This window comes from Lynx canadensis, chromosome B3 (assembly GCF_007474595.2).
Source record: "Lynx canadensis isolate LIC74 chromosome B3, mLynCan4.pri.v2, whole genome shotgun sequence".
Taxonomy (NCBI): domain Eukaryota; kingdom Metazoa; phylum Chordata; class Mammalia; order Carnivora; family Felidae; genus Lynx; species Lynx canadensis.
Window position 1 is genome coordinate 141328586 of NC_044308.2, and position 20447 is coordinate 141349032.

At 46.1% G+C, this 20447-nt stretch overlaps 1 protein-coding gene across 1 annotated transcript in view; it reads left to right on the forward strand.

Moving 5' to 3' along the window:
• The first annotated feature begins 3585 nt into the window (after window positions 1-3585).
• Window positions 3586-20447, forward strand: part of EVL (Enah/Vasp-like) — a 152971-nt gene continuing 136109 nt past the window's right edge. Inside the window, 2 exon segments of the mRNA XM_030319957.1 lie at window positions 3586-3658; window positions 3661-3733. Of these exon segments, the coding sequence (XP_030175817.1) occupies window positions 3601-3658; window positions 3661-3733 (131 nt within the window). The 5' untranslated portion in view covers window positions 3586-3600.

Genomic DNA, 20447 nt, shown 5'->3' on the forward strand with positions numbered 1-20447 from the left:
GCTCAATAAACCTTGGATGAATGAAGGCTTGAAAACAAATTGTGTTATATTTGAGGAAAACCCGGTTGGTAATAAATGAGTTGGTCAACAAGGTTAATGGTGTGAATATTGATTTTCAAAAAGATGAAGTGTCACAGATTGTCCCCAAGTTCTCTGAGACAGCTGTCACCTTCCCTTCAAAGAAACACGTCTTCATTTTGGGTTCTGGCATGAATTAGCAATTTACTGATGCTGTTCATATAAACCAGACATGGTCTCATTGGTGAATCATCCAAAGCAACTGCGTTTCTTTCAATTATTTGTGGTGAGTGAGGTTTGTTTTGGCAACACCAAAAGAGAGAGAAGATGGTCCAGAGGGTTGGTTCCTCAACAGTGACCCAAGGCTGGAAGAGCTTCAAGAAACAGGGAGGGAGCAGGAGATAATGTAGGCGCTCCTGAAACTTGGGGTCTGCAAAAACGTGTGTTCATCTGGCAACTTGCCTCCATGACTTCTCTTGGCCCCAGTTTCCCCCTCTGGACAGGAGGTGAGACAGAGACCTGTTGAGGATTTCCTGGCTCTACTACATGTCTGTGGCTCTATGATTAGCCTGGGCTCATAGCAGAAAGCCTGTCTTTCCTGCCTCCCCCATGAATGGGAAAACCAGTCCAGGAGGGCCTCCAAGTTGACTCATGGGGTAATCAGCCTGGCTACGTGTCCTGCACCCACACACATCAGGCGTCATAAAATCATTGACTTTGGGAAGCGATCTCTTCAAATCCAAGTAAGGGTGACCTCCAGAGACAAATTATTTGGGGCAGGGGGTCATACATGTCAAAACTGTTGATTTTCTTCTTATCAGAAGAATGTAAGACATGAATTCATGTACCTTTAAGGAATAAAGGCTTTTTTAGTAAACGGGAAACATGCTAAGTAGACTGATTTCAAAAACTAGGGGGAGGGAAGGAGAGGCAGGAGTGAGGCTGCTAGGGGAGGAGGAAAGGATCTTTTCCGGAGCCTACGTTGAGCTGTTTTCAGCAGTGCCTACAAGGATGTAGGAGTCCCATCTGTGGGGTGAGAAAGGGAGGCTCCGAGAGGTCTACACTGCTGGCGGAACAGCAACACGTGAAGATCTCCTTCCCAAGCATCCTGGGCTGGGTAGGTAAGACCAACACCTATTCATGGAGAAGCAGGGCTCAGCTTCTTCTCAGCCCTTCCAGCTGCTCACGAAGCCCTCTGAGGAACAAACACTGGATCCAAGAAACTATCTCACCAGGAGCCCAACCCAGCTGGTTTGGTGATTTCACTGAATGATGTTGAACCCCTTTTGCTTTCTCGGCATTCCACACCCCCTCTACTAAGAGAAGGATGTGCAGTCCTTTCCGGCATCAATATTCTCTGGTCCTCCTTTCTTTATTGTTCCAGAATACTGGGAGTTAGCAGGAAAGGTTGGCAGGGGGTGTGTGCCCCTCACCTTTGGTGCCAATGTTCTACAGTAAATCCACTATCAACATGGCCCCGTGAACCTTTTCCAGTTACAGGATAGTAACAGCCTGTCAGACTCTAAAGCGGCAGGGAGGTCTGAATGGGCCACGTGCTTCAATAAACCAAGTGGAGGGCGCCTGGGTGGCTCAGTCAGTCAAGCGTCCAACTCTTGATTTCAATTCAGGTCATGATCATGTGGTTTGTGAGAACGAGCCTCAAGTCAGGCTTTGCACTGACAGTGTGGATCCTGCTTGGGATTCCCTCTCTCCCTCTCTCTGCCCCCCCCCCCAATAAATCAATAGACTTAAAAAAATAAAATAAACCAAACTGGGAACAAACAGGCCAATATCCCAAGGGGCAGGGGTGGTGTTCTCTCACAGCAGATACACACTGACCAAGGGTCATTCTGCCTCTACAGAGGCATCTCCAGGTGCCCTGGGGCTTGTCCATTTTAGTAATTTTTACTTGTCTAACAAGTCTCTTCTGTAGCAGAGAGCCAGCCTTGAAGAAAAGGACAAATAAGGTTAGAAGGAGTGGAAACTTTCTGGACCTGTTCATCGGCATGTAGGGGGCCAACAAGCCTTTTTGAGCCTGAAGACTCCAGCTCAAACAAATAGAAAGAAAGTGAAAATGTGGCAACCAGTCAGTAAGGAACTCCTGGTGAGTGGATGGCGGGGGCGGGGCAGGGGTTGGGAGGGGAAGAAGCACCTAGAGACCCACCTGCAACCAGGGAGAAGCAGGTTCAAGCCCAGTAAAGTAGAATGAATGCGCGCTGGGATTTTGACTCAGAAAAACCTTGGCTTGAGGACTGGCTCCACCACTTCCGTATGATACCTTGGGCAAAACCACACAATTCACAAGGACTCTCCGTCTGGACCGGGAGTAAAACAGCGACCCTTCACAGTCCTCCTACCAAATGCCAGACTCTTCCAAACACTTGATATGCTTTCGTTTCGACCCAATTTCAAAGAAGGTAGATATGATTTTGATGTTACTGTGACAGACAGGAAAGGGAGCATTAGTGGCAATGCCGAGGATGCACGACGAACTGTGTCCACTTGGGTAGGGCAGCAATGGAACCCCGAAGGTTTCCAGCCAGCAATGAGGATCGGTAACCTTTCGGAAGGATGAAAATTTAACAACCGAGAAAACCTGGAGCACCTACTTCGTGCTGTATGGCCGATGTGATTTTTCACAGTCTGTGGTTTTTGGGGTGCCTGATGGGACTAGGGGAGGTCCCCCAGGGGCTGATATAATCCCAAAGCTACGACTCCCGGTGCCAGACCTGGCTAATCTGTGGTGGGTGACCTCGACGCCCCTCGGATCCCTGTCCGAGCAGGTGGGGCGCACCGCAGGGGTAGTTGGAATCCTCGGGTCACAGGGCACGGTCGCCAGTGCCCTAAGCCACCCCTGTGGATGTCGGGGGCGCCCCGCGAGGGGAGGGGCTCTGCGCTCCAGGTGCCAGCCTAGCATCCCGCCCCGCCCATGGCTCCGCTTCACCCTAAAGGCTCCGCCCCTCGCTGGTCGCCCTCCGTTCTAACCCCGCCCCCCGCGTCTCGTCCTTCCCCTGAAGCCCCGTCCCCTACAGCCCAGTCCCCCGAAGCCCCGCCCCGCCCCGCCCCTCGCTCTTCGTCCTTCCGAGGAAGCCCCGCCCCCTCTCAGCTCCGCCCCGCCCCTTGCAGTTCCGCCCCGCCTCTCCGAGCCCCTCGTTTGGCGCTCCCGGAGGCGCGGGCGGTGGGGCCCCGCGCCTTTTGTGTCGGGCTCGGGCCGCCGCGCGCGCGCTCTCCCCCTCGGCGGCCGGGGGCGGAGGGACGCACCGCGCGCGCACTCTCCTCGACCGGCGGAGGGACGCCCCTTCAGTCTCGGCTCGCGGCGCAGCTCGGCCGCGCGCGCCGCCCCCCTCGCCTACCCCTCCGCGGACCCCGAGCCGCCCGCGCCCGCCGGGGCCGGCGCCCCGAGTCTCGGCGGGGCGCGCGCACGCCCCCTCCCCTCCTCGGCCCGCCCTGCCCCCGGCGGCGCGCGCACACGCCGGCCCGGGCACGCGCCCGCCAAGATGGCAGGGGCCGGGGCCCAGCTGTCAGGCGCCGCCGCCGCAGCCCGTCCCCGCAGCTAGCGGCCCGGACGCCCGCCCCGAGAAGATGCGCCCCCGCTGCCCCCCGCAGCCCAGCGAGACGCGGAGCCGCCGCGCCCGGGGCCGGCTCCCCCGCTAACGCCCCGCGCCCCGCGCCGCGCCCCCCGGCCCCGCGCGCCCGCCCTGGCAGCGACAATGAGGTGAGTCGGGCGGGGCGGCGCGGCGGGGAGAGGACCCGGCGGGCGGCGGCGGGGCAGCCTCGGGAGCGGCGTGGGGGGCGTCGAGGACGGCGGGCGGGGCGGGGGCGACGGCGGGGGCGGCGTGCGGAGGGGGCGGGGGGCACCTGCGGGGCCAGGGGGGCGGGCGCTCGGCCTCCTCTCCCGGGCGGGCCCCCTGGGCGCCCGCTCCCCATCCCCGGCCGCGCTCCTGGGCGGGGCGGTCGTGTCCTTCACCCACCCCCCTCCTTCGGCCCCTTTCCCTGTCTTCTCCCGGAAAGTGCAGGACCCCAAACCACCCCTCCCTGATGTACCACCCAGCCAGGGCTGTGCTGGGTGTCAGGCCGAGAACTGGAACGCTGCCGGCGCCCACGAGCCCGGAATTCCTTCTCCCCAGGTAACCCAGCCCCGACTTGTAGGGGTCATCACTTCCTTGCCGTTTTTTTCTGTGTAATTTTACCTTCTGAGCACAGATCTTATACCACCTCTGGTGTCTGTAGTTTCATCTTGCTTGTTTCGTGAACTTGACGTAAACAAAACAATACAGTACACGTTCTTTTGTGTCTGGCTTCCTTCACTCAAGTTGTTGAGATTCACCCATTTTTTGCTGACCTGTAGATTTCTGTTGCGTGACTGTACCACAGTTTATCCATTGCACTGTTGGGAGACGTTTCGATTATTTCTACCTTTTGGCTATTACGAATACTCTTGTATGTTTCCCGGCGCACTCATTTCTGTTGGGTATATGCCTGGCAGTGGAATTTTTAGGTCAAGAAATACGCAGCTCTTCAAATTTAATAAATACCGAGTTTCCAAAGGGTTTGACCAATCTACAGTCGTACCAGCAAGTGTATGGGAGTTCTTGAGCTCCACATCCTTGCTTGCCAGCACTGGGTATTGTCGGTCTTAAACTTTAGCCATCTTGGTGGGTCTGAAGTGGTATCCTGTTGTGGTTTTAAATCGTAGTTTCCTGCGAGCTGATGAGGGTGAACATCTTTTCATGTTTATTTGGTATCCTTTTTTACGATGGGCCTGTTCAGGTGTGTTGCCCAGTTTTCTTTGGGGCTTACATGTCTTTTCTCCCCTAATTTGTAATTCTTTTCCAAAGTCAAGAAGATAGTTTCTTACGACATCTTGCAGAAATCTTAGGATTTTGCGTTTCAAATTAAGATCTACAGGCCACTTGGAATTTGTTTTTGTGTAACTTTGTGCATGTGTGTGTGTGTGTGTGTGTAACTTTTCTTGTGGAATTGATTTGCTTCTGGAAAAGGGACTAATTTCATTTTAATAGCACCGTTTATTCAGCACTGATTATCAGAAAAGGCATCCTTTCCCCATAGCTCTTCAGTGGCTTCTTTGTCACCTTCCAGTCTTCCATTTGGGGCCATTCTTCACCTGAAAAATACTCTTTAGTATCCTTTAATGTAGGTCTGGGGTGACAGATTCTTACAGTGTGTGTTTGCAAATGTTATTATTTACCTGCATTGAAAAAAAAAAAGCCAGCTTGATTGAGATACAATTCACACACCATAAAATGTGCTCATTTCAAATATACAGTTCAGGGGCACCTGGGTGGCTTAGTCAGTTAAGCATCTGATTCTTGATTTTGTCTCAAGTCATGATGGCACAGTTCGTGAGATTGACCCCAAGTCACGCTCTGCATTCGTGCCTAGCCTGCTTGGGATTCTCTTTCATGCGCACGCTCTCTTTCTCTCTCTCTCTCTCTCAAAATAAATAAATAAACTTAAAAAAAATAAAGTATACAGTTCAGGAGTTTTTGGTATTTTCACAGAGTTCTGCAACTATTACCACAATCTAATTTTATTTATTTTTTAATGTTTGTTTATTTTTGAGAGTGCGGGAGAGGGGCGAGGGGGGGAGGGACAGAGAGAGAGAGAGGGACAGAAGAGCCAAAGTGGGCTCTGTACTAACAGTAGTTAGCCCGATGCGGGGCTCGAACCCACGAACCAAGAGATCTTGACCTGAGCCAAAGCCAGAGGCTCAATCAGCTGAGTCACCCTTGCACCCTGGCCACAATCCAATTTTAGAACATTTTCCTCCATCGCGAAGGGTCTTCTCAGTACTTACAGAATTCTTGGTTTGCCATTGTTTCCTTTTAGCATTTCAAATCTATTTCATTATTTCTGACTTGGATTGTTTCTGTTGTGAAGCCACATGTCAGTCTGTCATTCCTTTGAAAGTAGTCTTTTTCTCTGGATACTTTTAAAATGTTCTCTTTGTCTTTGGTTTCTCATTGCTGTCCCTGGTATGATTTTTTTTTTTAAATTATAATAGGGGTGCTTAGGGCTTCTTGAACCTGTGGCCCAGCATCTTTCTTTAGTTTTTGGAAGCTATCAGCCATTAGTACTTCAAATATTGCTTCTGCCCCATTCTGTCTCACCTTTCTTTCTGGAACTGTAGTTAATACATGTTAGATCATTCACTGGATATTCTGCCTCTTAATCTTTCTTCTGTATTTCCTTTCTGACGGTCTGTCCTTCATTCTGGATATCTCCTCACTTATCTTTTTTCTTCTGTAAATGATCTATTAAACCTATCAATTGAGGTTTTGTTTTTGTTTTGTTTTTTTTTTTACACCCAATATGGGGCCAAACTCATGACCCTGAGATCAAGAGTCACATGCTCTACTGATCTAGCCAGGTGGGTACCCCTCAGTTGAGTTTTTCATTTCAGTTCTGTATTTTTTGATTCTTTAATTTGCATTTGCTTTGCTTTTTATAGTTTACCATTATCTGCCAAAATTATTGATCTTGTCTTTTGGATGTGGTGTGCATAATTATCTTAAAGCTTGTCTGATTATGGCACTATATGTGAGTCATTTCCAATGTCTGTTTTCTCTTGGTTTTCATTCATTCTGTCTTATCTCCTTATGTGCCTAGTTTTTGTTGTTTTCTTTTTTTAATTTTGTGCTGGATATTGAATTTGCATAATTGTTTGTAGAAATAATTTGAGATCTAAGATGACATTTTCCTCTGCTAGAGATTAATTCACATTTGCTTTTGTCAGGCAAATGGGGCGCTTAGGATCTGGAGTCACTTCAGTGCCATATCAGGGATTGAGCTGTTTCTTTTTTATTTTTTTTATTGTTTATTATTTTTGAGAGAGAGAGAGAGAGAGAGACAGACACACAGACACTGGGAGCAAGCAGGGAAGGGGCGGAGAGAGAGGGAGACACAGAAACGGAAGCAGGCTCCAGGCTCTGAGCTGTGAGCACAGAGCCCGACGCGGGGCTTGAACCCATGAACCATGAGATCATGACCTGAGCTGAAGTCTGACGCTCAACGCACTGAGCCACCCACGCGCCCCCTAACATTCCCTTTAGAATTGGCAAACACCCCTAGAGAAAAGTAGCCCTAAATACTGAGCTCGCTTCCCTGAGTCTCTGATGTGTCTTCTTCCCTCAGGCCTCCAAGCAGATATTTAGTGTATTTTTTCTCTGTGTTTCTGGTTCTCTTTAGCTGGAGATTGTTCTAATTTACTTGGTCCCCGGTTACTGGCAGTAAAAGCCCCTCATGCATGCACGTTGGGGGTAGTTTGAGTCAGTATTCAGTTCTGCAGGAAATTTAAGCTATAGCAGGCTCCAGAAGCTGGAGAGAATAACAGCTATTTTCTTATAGCTGTCAACTATGTTAGATTGCCATGGTTTCTGAAGTGCTCTTAGAATCAATCTTAAGAATATATTTTTATTTCCTTTGAATATATAATTAATTGAAAAAATTGTAGTTAAGTTCAGATCATTACTATGATGCAAAGGATTTTGGAAGCAGATGCTTTCTTCTCTTTTGTCCATGTTTCTTCCTTTCTCCTGTTTTGATTTCCTTGTTTATTTGGTAAAAATTACCCTTTATCTGCTCCTCTTGAATAGAACATTTAATCTTTTGATCAACAATAGCATACTAGCCTTCTCTGACCCTGTTCTTTTGGATCAACTGTAAAAAAGGCACAGCTATAGGAATGGAAGTTTGTAAGTGGCTTTTCCAAAATGAGGCATTCGGTTATTCTTTTTCTTTAAGTTGTCTGGTTTTTACACAGATTTTTTTAAATGCTGTTGACAGTTGGGGCACCTAGGTGGCTCAGTCGGTTGAGCGTCTGACTTCAGCTCAGGTCAAGATCTCGCGGTCTGTGAGTTCAAGCCCTGCATCGGGCCCTGTGCGGACAGCTCAGAGCCCAGAGCCTGCTTTGGATTCCGCGTCTTCCTCTCTCTCTGCCCCTCCCCTGCTCATGCTCTGTCTCTCTCTCTGTCAAAAATAAACATTAAAAAAATTTTTTTTTAATGCTGCTGACAGTTTACCATGGTTCTCTGTCACCGGCTGTTTATAGTTAAGCACTGATTTACGTATGTTGACATGTACCTCAAGGATGTGGCTTTTGCAGAAGGCCTAAATGAGGTCTGTTCCTTACCTTCCTTGTCAACTCAGACAAATGATTGGGATAGTTATAAACAACCTGGTTCATCCATGAAAAACACTTTGCTTTTTGTTCAATCCTGAGTTTTTTTTCAGTGGGCATAACACACGATTTTTCTTGCTAGATAACCTCACGGGAGTGTAGAGATGTGATCTGTTCATAAAGGTCTGCAAGGTAGTCTCCAAACCATCCCTTTTAAGAAGTGTCTAGGGGCACCTGGGTGGCTTAGTCGGTTAAGCGTCTGACTCTTGATTTCAGCTCAGGTCGTGATCTCACTGCCTGCAGGGTTCAAGCCCCGCTTCAGGCTCTGTGCTGACGGCATGGAGCCTGCTTGGGATTCTCTCTCTCCCTCTCTCTGCCCACCCCCTCAAAGTAAATAAAACACATTTAAAAAATCTTTTTAAAAAAGTGTCTAAGGCATAGGGCTGGATTCTTATGAATAAACTGAACATTTGAGGCACATATTTTTCACATATTTTAGGGGAAAAGTCCTGTTGAATCAAATTCCTTGGATAATTAAGGCTGTACCTGAGTGATTTTTTAAGTTTTATTTTATAGGGTATTGCCTGAATTCTCCCCTTTTCCTAACAGACTTTATGTATTTTCATGTCTTAATTCAGAGTCAGCTTTTGAGGGCTTAATGTTGCCTGGTGTTGGATTATATGGGTAAGTTGGTGAAAAGAACCAGATCTTCCCTCCCAATAGTCCCTGTCCCTAAATGATTTCTAGACATTTACTAGATTCATTCTGTATCCTTTTCTACTTACAACCAACCAACCAACCCCCCCCGCAACAGACTACTGTATTTCTCTTTATATACTTTAGTCATTTATCTGTTGAGTCATTTATCTGAATATTTTCCGTCTGCCTTTTATTTTTATACATATATGTGCGTATATATATATGTATATATGTATATATATATACACACACATATAAGATTAAGATTTTTATGTCAATAAGTCATTTTCTTCATGGCTTTTCTGTCATTTCTTATATTTAAGAAATCATTCTTCTAGAAGTTTGATAAGTATTTAAGTTGTTTTTCTGTTTTATATGTAAAATTAAAAAAAGTCATCCTTCAAATTGTCTGGAATATGGGGTGAAGATCAAGATTACTTTTTTTTCAAAATCACTGATTATATACTTGACTCTATCAGTAGATACATGGCAGAGATATCAGGAATGTTTTCTAAGTGGATGGCGGTACTGACATCTGGATCTCAACATTGTCTTCGGGGGTGTCTGTTGCAGCCAGTAACTCCTGAAGGAGGACCACCCACGGTCCCAACAGGGCCAGCCTTGTGTACGTAAGGCATGGCCGGTCTGGCATCCTGCGGGTCTGGTTTTGTACCAAGGAACCACCTCATCTGGGCCAAGGGCACTTGATCAATCTTGGAGTTATACGGAGTGCAGTGCGGTTATAGGGCACAGTGCAAGATACACAGGCACGAACAGAGTCCTTATTAATCACTGTTGGCCTGCACTAGCTCACCCATTTGGGTCCAAGTACATTTCTGAATGCAGTGCTGCAGAAGCGGGGCAGGAGAGCATTTCTCCAAGTCATTCCAAGTCATGTCAGGGAGACCAGCTATATGTGGGGGTATTTTCTGTGTATTTTCCTAGGATCTCCTCTGTTGCTCTGTTTGCCAGTTTTTAGGCCAGTGCCACTAACTTACTGACGTTGTAGATGGTTTTGTTTTTATTTTGAGTTGTACTTTTGATGGAAGTTTTAATGTCAATAATTTGTCAAAGAATACACAGCAGTTTGGAAACCTGTTTCAGAAAATATTCATTCAAGCCAGCCATATTCCAGTGTTCTTTGTGTGAGACATGTATGGAAATGGTTCTGATAGCTTTCACTAGTGATTTCCCAAGCTGATGACGTCACCATGAATCCTAGTGGCTTTTATTTTATTTTCTGTTACTCTATTTTCTTTCATTGTAAATTCAAGTTAACGTACAGTGTAATATTCGTTTCAAGTGCACAGTTGAGTGATTCAGCACTTCCATACAATGCCTGGTGCTCATCACAAGTGTGCTCCTTAATCCCCATCACCTGTTTATCCCCTCTTCCCCACACTCCTCCCCTTTGGTAACCACCGATGTGCTATCTCTAGTTAAGAGTCTGTTTCTTGGGGAGTGCCTGGGTGGCTCCATAGGTTAGGCGTCCCGATTTCGGCTGAGGTCACGATCTCGAGGTTCGTGAGTTCGAGCCCCACATGGGGCTCTGTGCTGACAGCTCGGAGCCTGGAGCCTGCTTCAGATTCTGTGTCTCCCTCTCTCTCTGCCCCTCCCCTGCTTACGCTCTGACTCTCTGTCTCCCTCTCTCAAAACTAAGTAAACACTAAAAAAAGAAAAGAATCTGTTTCTTGGTTTGCCTCTCTCTCTCTCTTTTCCCCTTTATTTCTCACATTCTACATCTGAGTGAAATCATATGGGATTTGTCTTCCTCTGACTTATTTCACTTAGCATAACATTCTCTAGCTCCATCCATGTTGTTGCAAGTGCCAGGATTTCATTCCTTTTTATGGCTGAGTAATACTCCATTTAATATATGTACGGTATCTTTATCCATTCATCAGTCAGTGGACATTTGGGCTGTTTCCATAATTTGGCTGTTGTAGGTAGTGCTGCTATAAACATCGGGGTGCATGTATCCCTTTGAATTAGTGTTTTTGTATTCTTTGGGTAAATACCTAGTAGTGCAATTGCTAGGTTGTAGGGTAGTTCTATTTTTAACTTTTTGAGGAACCTCCATACTGTTTTCCAGAGTGGCTGCACCAGTTTGCATTCCTACCAACAGTGCACGAGAGTTCCCCTTTCTCTGCGTCCTCACCAACACTCGTTTCTCGTGTTGTTGATTTTAGCCATTCTGACAGGTGTGAGGTGATAACTCACTGTAGTTTTGATTTGTGTTTCTCTGATGATGTGTGATGTTGAGCATCTTTTCACGTGTCTGTTGGGCATCTGTATGTCTTCTTTGGAAAAGCGTCTTTTCGTGTCTACTGCCTGTTTTTTGTTAATTTTTTTTAATGTTTATTTATTTTTGAGAGAGAGGGATAGAGCTCAAGTGGGGAGGGGCAGAGAGAGAGTGAGACGCAGAATCCAAAGCAGGCTCCAGGCTCCAGCTGTCAGCACAGAGCCTGACGTGGGGCTTGAACCCACGAACCATGAGATCATGACCTGAGTCAGATGTTTAACTGACTGAGCCACTCAGGTGCCCCTGCCTGTTTTTTAGTTGGATTATTTGTTTTTTGGGTGTTGAGTTTTATAAGTTATTTATATATTTTGGGTATGAACTCTTTATCAGATATGTCATCTGCAAATCTCTTCTTCCATTCTGTAGGTTCCCTTTAATTTTGTTGATTATTTCCTTTGCTGTGCAGAAACTTTAAATTTTGATGAAGTCCCAATAGTTTATTTTTGCTTTTGTCTCCCTTGCCTCCAGTGATGATTTTAGTAAGAAGTTGCTACAGCCGAGGTCAAAGAGGTTACTGCCTGTGTTCTCCTCTATTTTGATGGTTTCCTGCCTCCCATTTAGGTCTTTAATCCATTTTGAGTTTACTTTTGTGTACAGTGTAAGAAAGTGGTCCAGGCTCATTGTTCTGAATGTTGCTGTCCAGTTTTCCCAGCATCATTTGTTGAAGAAACTGTCTTTTTCCCCGTTGGATAGTCTTTCCTGCTTTGTTGAAGATTAATTGACCGTATAGTTGTGGGTTGACAATGATTTTTAATATGAGCGACATCATCCTTTTGTTAAAGTACTGTCATTTTGAATTTTGCTGGTTTGGTAGTTTTGTTTGTGTCTAGTTTCATCAACATCATAGATTTAACCTTAGATTTGTAATTGTACATAAATAAGCTGCAGGAAAATAAACCAGTTTCCCTTTAAAGGGAATCCATATACCACCCAAATTTGAACTTCATAGTAGATTATAAGCTTGACGATGACTCTGAGTTGTTAAGTGACTGTCATAAGTGCTATAGTGACGTGCGAATGGAGAGTTCCTCCCCCTGACATCGGTGTGGGGATGGGAAGTTCCCCTGAGCAAACAATTCTAAGTAGAGGTTTTCTCTTTCCTACCCCAAAAGAAGATCCTCATAGAAACAATTTCTAGTGGAAATTTTCTCTTTCTTTTTGAAAAAATAACTTCTTGGGGCGCCTGGGTGGCGCAGTCGGTTGAGCGTCCGACTTCAGCCAGGTCACGATCTCGCGGCCCGTGAGTTCGAGCCCCGCGTCAGGCTCTGGGCTGATGGCTCAGAGCCTGGAGCCTGTTTCCGATTCTGTGTCTCCCTCTCTCTCTGCCCCTCCCCCGTTCATGCTCTGTCTCTCTCTGTCCCAAAAATAAATAAACGTTGAAAAAAAAAAAAAAAGAAAAAATAACTTCTTCCTGATTTAAATGGTACATATTACATGTGGAGAATTTGAAAACATAGGAAAGTAGAGAGGACAGACAGTACAAACCAGCATTGATCCTACTGTCCAGGGAAGAAAACCACATTAAACGTGGGCCGTAGTTCCTTTATGTGTTTAAGAGAACATTTTCACAAAATTGATTTTGTACCGTGTATTTATTTTGGATAGTTTACATTTAACATGTATGAGTTACCCCCTCATTAAATATTCTTTGAAAATATTTTAAAAACCTGAATAATATCATATGGTATGCCATAATTTATTTATTAGTACCCAATTTGGGGACAGTTAGCTTGATTTTAGGATTTCATCACTGTAAACAACACAATGGTAAATGTCTGCACAAAATTCTTGGGGTACACCTTTGGTTATTTCCTTAAGATAAATTAGTAAAATGGCATTATTTACTGGCATCAGAGGGTATACACATTTTTAAGGCTATTGATACACATCAGAATGTTAATTTTAAAAAAGAGAAAAGAGGGGCGCCTGGGTGGCTCAGTTGGTTAAGCGGCCGACTTCGGCTCAGGTCATGATTTCGCAGTCCGTGAGTTCGAGCCCTGCGTCAGGCTCTGTGCTGACAGCTCAGAGCCTGGAGCCTGTTTCAGATTCTGTGTCTCCCTCTCTCTGTCTCTCTCTGTCTCAAAAATAAATAAACGTTAAAAAAAAAAGAGAAAAGAAAGAGATAAAGCTAATGAAAGGAAGTTTAATCCTGTCCTTAGCTTGGAGATTCCCTCCAAAAAGCCAAGGCCTAGAAAAACAATCAGAAGTAAATGGTGTGGTTCCATGGGCTGACCAGTGGGGGGAGCCCTGTTCCTGAGTCCTCTAATAGCTGCTGGGTCTAAAGGTGGACTGTGTCTTTGTCTTCGAGGCTGTGTGAAAGACATCTCAGTTTGGGGTTAATATCAGAATATGAATAAACTCTCTTAAAAACTGTTGTGATACGCCACATTTTGCCCCCTGTATTCCAAACACCCTGGGTTTATAGAGTCAGATCTGTTTCTGCCCCAGAGCCACTCCTTAACCTGACTGAGCAAATTCCTTAACCCTCATAAGCCTCAATTTTTCTCCCATATATAATGAGAATAATTCCACTTCCTGCAGAGGGTTTTGTGAGGACCAAATGAAAATGCAGACGTTCTTAGCCTATGGTGTTCAACAAACGTTAGTTATCTACCTCCCCACTGCAATTTGTTATGTCTACAAGAAGAGAAACCCTGAAACCATCTGGAACAATTCTGATTTCAAATATTCTGTCCTTTGTCAATCACTGTCCAACTCATCTACCATCAGCGGTCATTTTTTGGTTCAGAAGCCACAGTTGCTATTGATGCTTCAACTTCTCTAAAAGTTATAAATGATACAGAAGAGAACCGTTAAAGACAATAAGGAGGCAGGTTGTTTTGGGGAAGAAGAGGTCACCATACCAGAAAATTCATATTAAGAAATAGTTACTACAGTTGAGCACGTTTAGCTGTAAGATTCACAGAAGCCGTGGCAGAAAGGGCAGCACGAGCCGATGCGTGCCTGTCGTGCTGGAGTAGCACCGACACACCTTTGTAGAGCTCTAAAGACGTTTTCTGGGGATCTTAGAGACAGTGGACAGCTTACCTTACAAGTGTGCTTTTGGAAGCCTCTTACACACCTCCTCCAGTCCTTTCTCCCTTGTGATAGCTTGACCTGGGGCCCTTCTGTAAAAGCTTCTGGAACCTGTAAACAGTCTCTGGCTTCTGCCCTCCACTGGGCTCTCTTTGTGCAGCTGTGTCTGTTGCTCTGCTCTTTTTTCCTCTGTTCTCTCTCAAAGGATGCTAAATCAGAAAAGATCTGACAGACTAACTCACCAGTGGACCAAAGTCTACTTCCTTTTCCCTTTCACCTTGCTAACTTCCAAGCCTTCAAATCCTAGTTTATTTTTTTAAAGTTTATTTATTTATTTTGAGAGAGAGAGAGAGGGCACACTTGTGTGTGGGAGGGGCAGAGAGAGGGAGAGACACAATTCCAAGCAGGCTCCATGCTGTCAGCACAGAGCCCGATGTGGGGCTTGAACTCATGAATTGTGAGATCATGACCTGAGCCGCGATCAAGAGTCAGATGCTTTACTGACTGAGCCATCCAGGTGCCCCCAAATCTTAGTTTAAACACCACTTCCTCCAGGAGTGAATCCTTGACCCCTCCCCTGGCCAAGGGCCCTTTCTTGCTATTTGCCTCTGTGGCATCCCATATTTCCTTTTCCATAACTCTTTCTATTTTTAATTACTTACATTTTTTTCTCTTATGTTTCATAAAGGATTATGCTTATTTTGATCTCGGTTGGATCCCTGGAGCCTAGCACTGTGCCTGGCACTTGGTAAATGCTTGATAAATATTGATGTGGCCATCAAGACCTTAAACGGATAGGAAAATCATGACATTCATTCCAGCTTGCCCTGAGGCCTTCCAAGAACAACATTCTGGGCAGCCACCCCCAAACCGTAGAAGCTGGCATCCAAATGAGAGCTGTTTTGTTATGTGAATAATGAATTAGTGCATTGCTGGGGTGACAGTGCGTTAGTCTGTCGTTTCCATACTGCTGCAGTGGGACGTACTTATCTGTCGATGTGTGGAAGGATTTTTTGTCCCGTTATTTCCTTGTAAGGACGTTATGGACTGTAACTCTCCGTGTTCTGGGTGTTTCTCAATCTTTGCTGTGCCTGGGAAACGCTTGGTGTTCTTCCAAAATGCAGATCCCATTGCCAGAGATGGAGGGATGCTTTCTCAAAATCTTTTTTTTTCTTTCTATTAATGGACTTTATATTTTAGAACAAGTTCAGATTTACAGAAAAATGGAGCAGATAATACAGAGAGTTCCCATATGCCCTACACACATAGATACAGTTTCTCCCTCTGTTATTAACATCTTACGTTTTGGGGACATTTGTTACACGCAATGGGTGAATATTGATATTCTTATTAGCCAGAGTCCACTCGTCAAGTTTCCTTGTTTTTACCTTGTGTCCTTTTTCTGTTCCAGGGTCCCATCCAGGACACCACATTTCATTTTGTTGTTGTACCTGCTTTAACTCCTCTTGGCTGTGATAGTTTTCCAGACCTTCCTTATTTTTGATGACCTTGACTATTTTGAGGAATATTGGTTAGGATCGTAGGATGGCCCCTCTGATGGAATTTGTCTCGTGTTTTTCTCGCGATTAGAATGAGTGGGGTTGTCAGCTCTGGGGAGGAAGGTGACAGAGATACGGTGCCCTTTTCATCACTTCATATAGAGGGTACCTCCTAGCAACATGATTTATGACTGTTGATGTTGACCTTGGCCACCTGGCTGATGTAGTGTTTGTCGGGTAGCATCCTTGTAAAGTTCCTCTCTTGGTCCCTTTTTTAAGAAAGTTACTATTCACGGCCCGCAATTAAGGAGTAGAGAGTTCCGCTGCTTCTCCTGATGTGTGCTTTTTAAATATTAATGATTAAGTATTTTTATACACATTAGAAAAACAGTGCATCCCATCCGTGGTATCCTAACCGGGTTCCCCAGAAGGCTGTGTCTGAGGCAAAGGCCGTGTGAGAGGAGCTTTGGAGGGAGTGTCCCCTCTGGGGGCCGGAAGAAGGACAGGGCAGTGCAGTGGAAGGAGGAAGAGCCAGGACGGGCATTCGGTCCTGATGAGGCCATTGCTCTAGGCCGCCCAGGACTCATACTTGTGGGGAGAAAGGGAGCAGCGCATACCCAGCAGCTGCCGTCCTCCTTTGACAGAGGATTGCCCCGGGGGCCTTCGTCGCCCTGCACCTGGAGGTGTTCCCCTGGAGGGCCCCTGTGGCAGCCGCTGGAGCAGGGACCCGGAGGCAGGTTGGTGGTGGCGGGAATCAGAAACAGGTGAAGCAGGAGTGGAAGTGGTCCGGAAGACGTGCCCCCTGCACGGGGTTTTGTGAATATTATTACTACATAGGAGGTAAATCAATTTCACTGTTTTAATATCCTCGTTCATTGCTTCTTGATTTTTCAGTCATTGCTGGAAAGCTTCCTATACTTCCAGGTTGACTTTGCCTGTGTTTTTCTAGTACTTGTATAATTTCTTTTTGTTGTGCCCAGATGTTTTAACCTCCGACCCATTTGTGATGCCATATACGGTGTGAGGGATGGATGCAATTTTATCCGTTTCTGTCTGGTTTTTCAGTTATCCCAGTGCCACTTATTAAAAGTTCTGTTTTCTCCCACTGTTTTGAGATGCCTCCAATTGTTTTTGAGATGCCGTCTTTTGTCATATTTAACTAATCTGACCTATTTCTCAATTTTCTGTTACATTTCATTGGTCTATATTTATTCATGTGCCAATATTTTTAATTCAGGAGACTTTATTTTATTTACTTATTTTGGGAGACAGAGAGAGAGCACAAGTGGGGGAGGGACAGAGAGACTGAGACACAGAATCTGAAGCAGGCTCCAGGCTCTGGGCTGTCAGCACAGAGCCCAACGCGGGGCTCGAACTCACAAGCTGTGAGATCATGACCTGAGCCAAAGTCGGATGCTTAACCGACTGAGCCACCCAGGAGTCCCTAAAGAGGCTTTATAATAGGTGTTAATATTTAGTAGGGCTAGTACTCTCATGTTGTTCTAGTGAGTTGATTTTAAGGTTTTTGTTTTTTTTTTTTTCTTGAGAGAGAGTGCCCACCCAAGCAAGCAGGTGAGGGGCAGAGAGAGAGAATCCCAAGCAGGCTCCACGCTGTGAGCATGGAGCCCAGTGTGGGGCTTGAACCCACAAAACATGAGATCGTGACCTGAGCTGAAACCAAGGGTCAGACCCTTAACTCAGGTGTCCCTCATGCGTTGGTTTTAAAGAAAAAGATTATGTAATAGCACTCATATTAAATAGACATGACAAAAATCACGAGTGACCAGAGTTTGGGAAATAGTACTTTAACCCCAAGGAACAAATCTGGAATGGCATGGTTCAGGCATCTGTGTGCCCCTTGGGGAGAATTCTCATTTATCACATGATGCATGTGGCTTTTGAATATGAATCCAAGAGATAATGAGTAAGGCTAGAGGTCCCTTACAGGCAATATGACTTTTCCGAGTAGGATTGTTAGCATGTTAAGGTAACCCCTACCCTTAGTCATCTGCCCCCCAAATTACTGATGAAACCACAAGCTGTTTTGGAGGATTTTGACCTGTTAAAAATACTCATTTGTAAAACTATAGAAAGAGATCCTCTAAGTCTCAGGGTTTTTAACTCTCACTGGGTATCAGAAATACTTGAAAAGACCCTCTTCCCTACCTCTCCTCCAGTGCCGGGGCCCTACCTCAGAGATTCTGTCAATCTGGAGTAAGGTGGTTGTGTTGTTTTATCGTTAAAACAATAAATTAGATTTTTGTTATTATTAAATGTGCACCCATAGTTGAGAACTAGTGACCTAGTCCCAAGGTCAGGAGCAAGGCTGGTTTTTTTTTTTTTTTGGCATTGTAGCAGACCTAGCAGTGGACCCAAAACATAGTAAGTAAATGATATGTGAGTCCCTCCTTTCTCAGATGAGAAAACAGACCCCAGAGGTCACTTGCCTGGGGCTCACAAGGGCATGAGGCGCAGGTGTGGTGTTTTTGGTTTTTTTCCCACTCTCCTCTGTCCGCATTGTCCCCTTTACTTACGGGCAGAAGTGGGCAAGAACACTTGCTGTCTTGACTCCTGTGTTGTCCAGTGTCGTCATCTCGACCCTAGCTCCCCCTACTCGGTACGGCAGAAAGTACAGCGCAGGGGTGAGCCTGAGACTCTGTGGTAGGATAGCTGGGCTGTGTCAGCCAGTGTTCGGGGCCAGCCCGCCTGGGGGAGGGGGGAGGGTGGGAGAGGACGAGGGGAGAAGGGGCAAGGACGCGGCGAAGTGCTGGCAAAGTGCGTTCCCCGTGCACCTGCTGTGTGCCACGCTCTGAGCCTTCGAGGTCACAGCTATCTCCGTTTTGGGCGGGAGCTTCACACCTTCGATCCCAGCCATAAAGTAGTCAGATTTTCGATTACAGTGCATGATGACATTACTTCTGATTAATGCTTTATTTTAATTAGGATGTCTGGTTTTCTGTTAGTCAACAGGAATTCCAAATCTGTTTTCCCACAGCCCAGATTGCTTCCTTCAGTCTTGATTTGGGGTAGTCCCCTGGGAAAGACTCAAATTTCAAAACTGTTCAGTTTTAAACAGAGGTTGTGTTAAATTTGTTGGATTTGGGGGTTCTTCCAGCAGTGGTTTTTCAGGTTGTTTGGGCTAACCCAACTGAGAACAGGAGAAGGTGAAAAGTTAAGGAAGAAACCCCATTGAACACGTGGGAGGGCGACCAGGCGGAAGGATTTGCAGAGGCGGGATTCAGGATGGGATAGACGGGCAAGCCTGACATTTGGCACCATCTGTCCCCTTGACACATTGCCGAGACCGCTGAAATGGTCACCTGTGAAGATGATTGGAGCGTTAGGCAGATTCACGGGGCTCGGGAGGTGCAGAATGGTGTCGGAGCCGGCCAAGGGTGCGGAACCCTAGTAAACGTGCCAGGGTTTCCTCCGGGCTCTGCTTAGGGACAAGGGTGAACCAGAGAGACACCGGCCTCTCAGAAACTGGAGGGTATCGCAGTACCTGATGATCTTCAGATGACCTGGGGTTGTTCGTACCCCCGACCTACCTGCCTGTTAGAAGCAAGAGTAAGTCCTCTCTGGAGGAGTCTTGGGTTATCAGCAAGATTTCATGTCAGAAACGATTGGATCTTTGAGAAGAGAAAACATAGCCCCAAAGCAAGAGAAAACAGACAGTTGGAAAAGACACATCATCTGACTTGGATTTTAAAAGACCCGAGAGTAGTACGTTTAAGGAAATAAGGTGGGTTGTACCTTTCCCTGTTCGTCGTGGCCACCCCACCCCAGCTCGGAGGCTGACTCTACTCTACACGAGGGTGTTTCTGATTTGACTGTGGTGAGCAGGTGTGTCTGCTTCTTGCCCTCACATGTGTTTGCATGGTTGTAAACATCTGCTTAATCCCATCCTGGGTAGCTTTGAGGTTGGGACAAGAGAGGAATTGGAATGGTGACCTGTGAGTTAGAAGAGCCCCTGAAGGTCACTTTGGATCTTACTGTGCTGTTATCATTGAGAGACGTGGACATTGTGATGGAGTTAGGCAGGGTAAACACTCGTGGATGTAACTTTACACAATAAAGGTGGTGTTAAATATTTAACATAAATATAATCCCAGTGAATGTGCATTCTTTAAAAGTACCTGTTTTTAAGTGTTTATTTTTGAGAGAGAGAGAGAGAGGGAGTGCACAAGCAGAGGAGGAGTGAAGAGAGAGGGTGAGACAGAATCCGAAGCAGGCTCCAGGCTCTGAGCTGTCAGCACAGAGCCCCAATGTGGGGCTTGAACTCACAGACCATGAGATCATGACCTGAGCCAAAGTCGGATGCTTAACTGACTGAGTCACTCAGACACCCCAAAAAATATTTTTTAAAAGATGTTTATTTTTTTTTTTTTTGAGGGGGGGGAAGAGAGAGAGAGAGCACACACACAAACAGGGTAGGGGCAGAGAGAGAGGGAGACAGAGAATCCTGAAGCAGGCTCCAGGCTCCAAGCTGTCAGCACAGAGCCCAACACGGGGCTCAAACCCTTGAACCATGAGATCATGACCTGAGCTGAAGTCAGATGCTTAACTGACTGAGCCACCCAGGCGCCCCAAAAAATACTTTTAAACTTTAAATTTACTCTAGTTAATGTGAATCTTTATTTATTTACTTATTTGTTTATTGAGAGAGAGAGAGGGAGGGAGGGAGGGAGAGCACGCACACCCAGACGAGGGGCAGAGAGAGGAGGAGAGAGAGAATCCCAAACAGGCTCCGCAC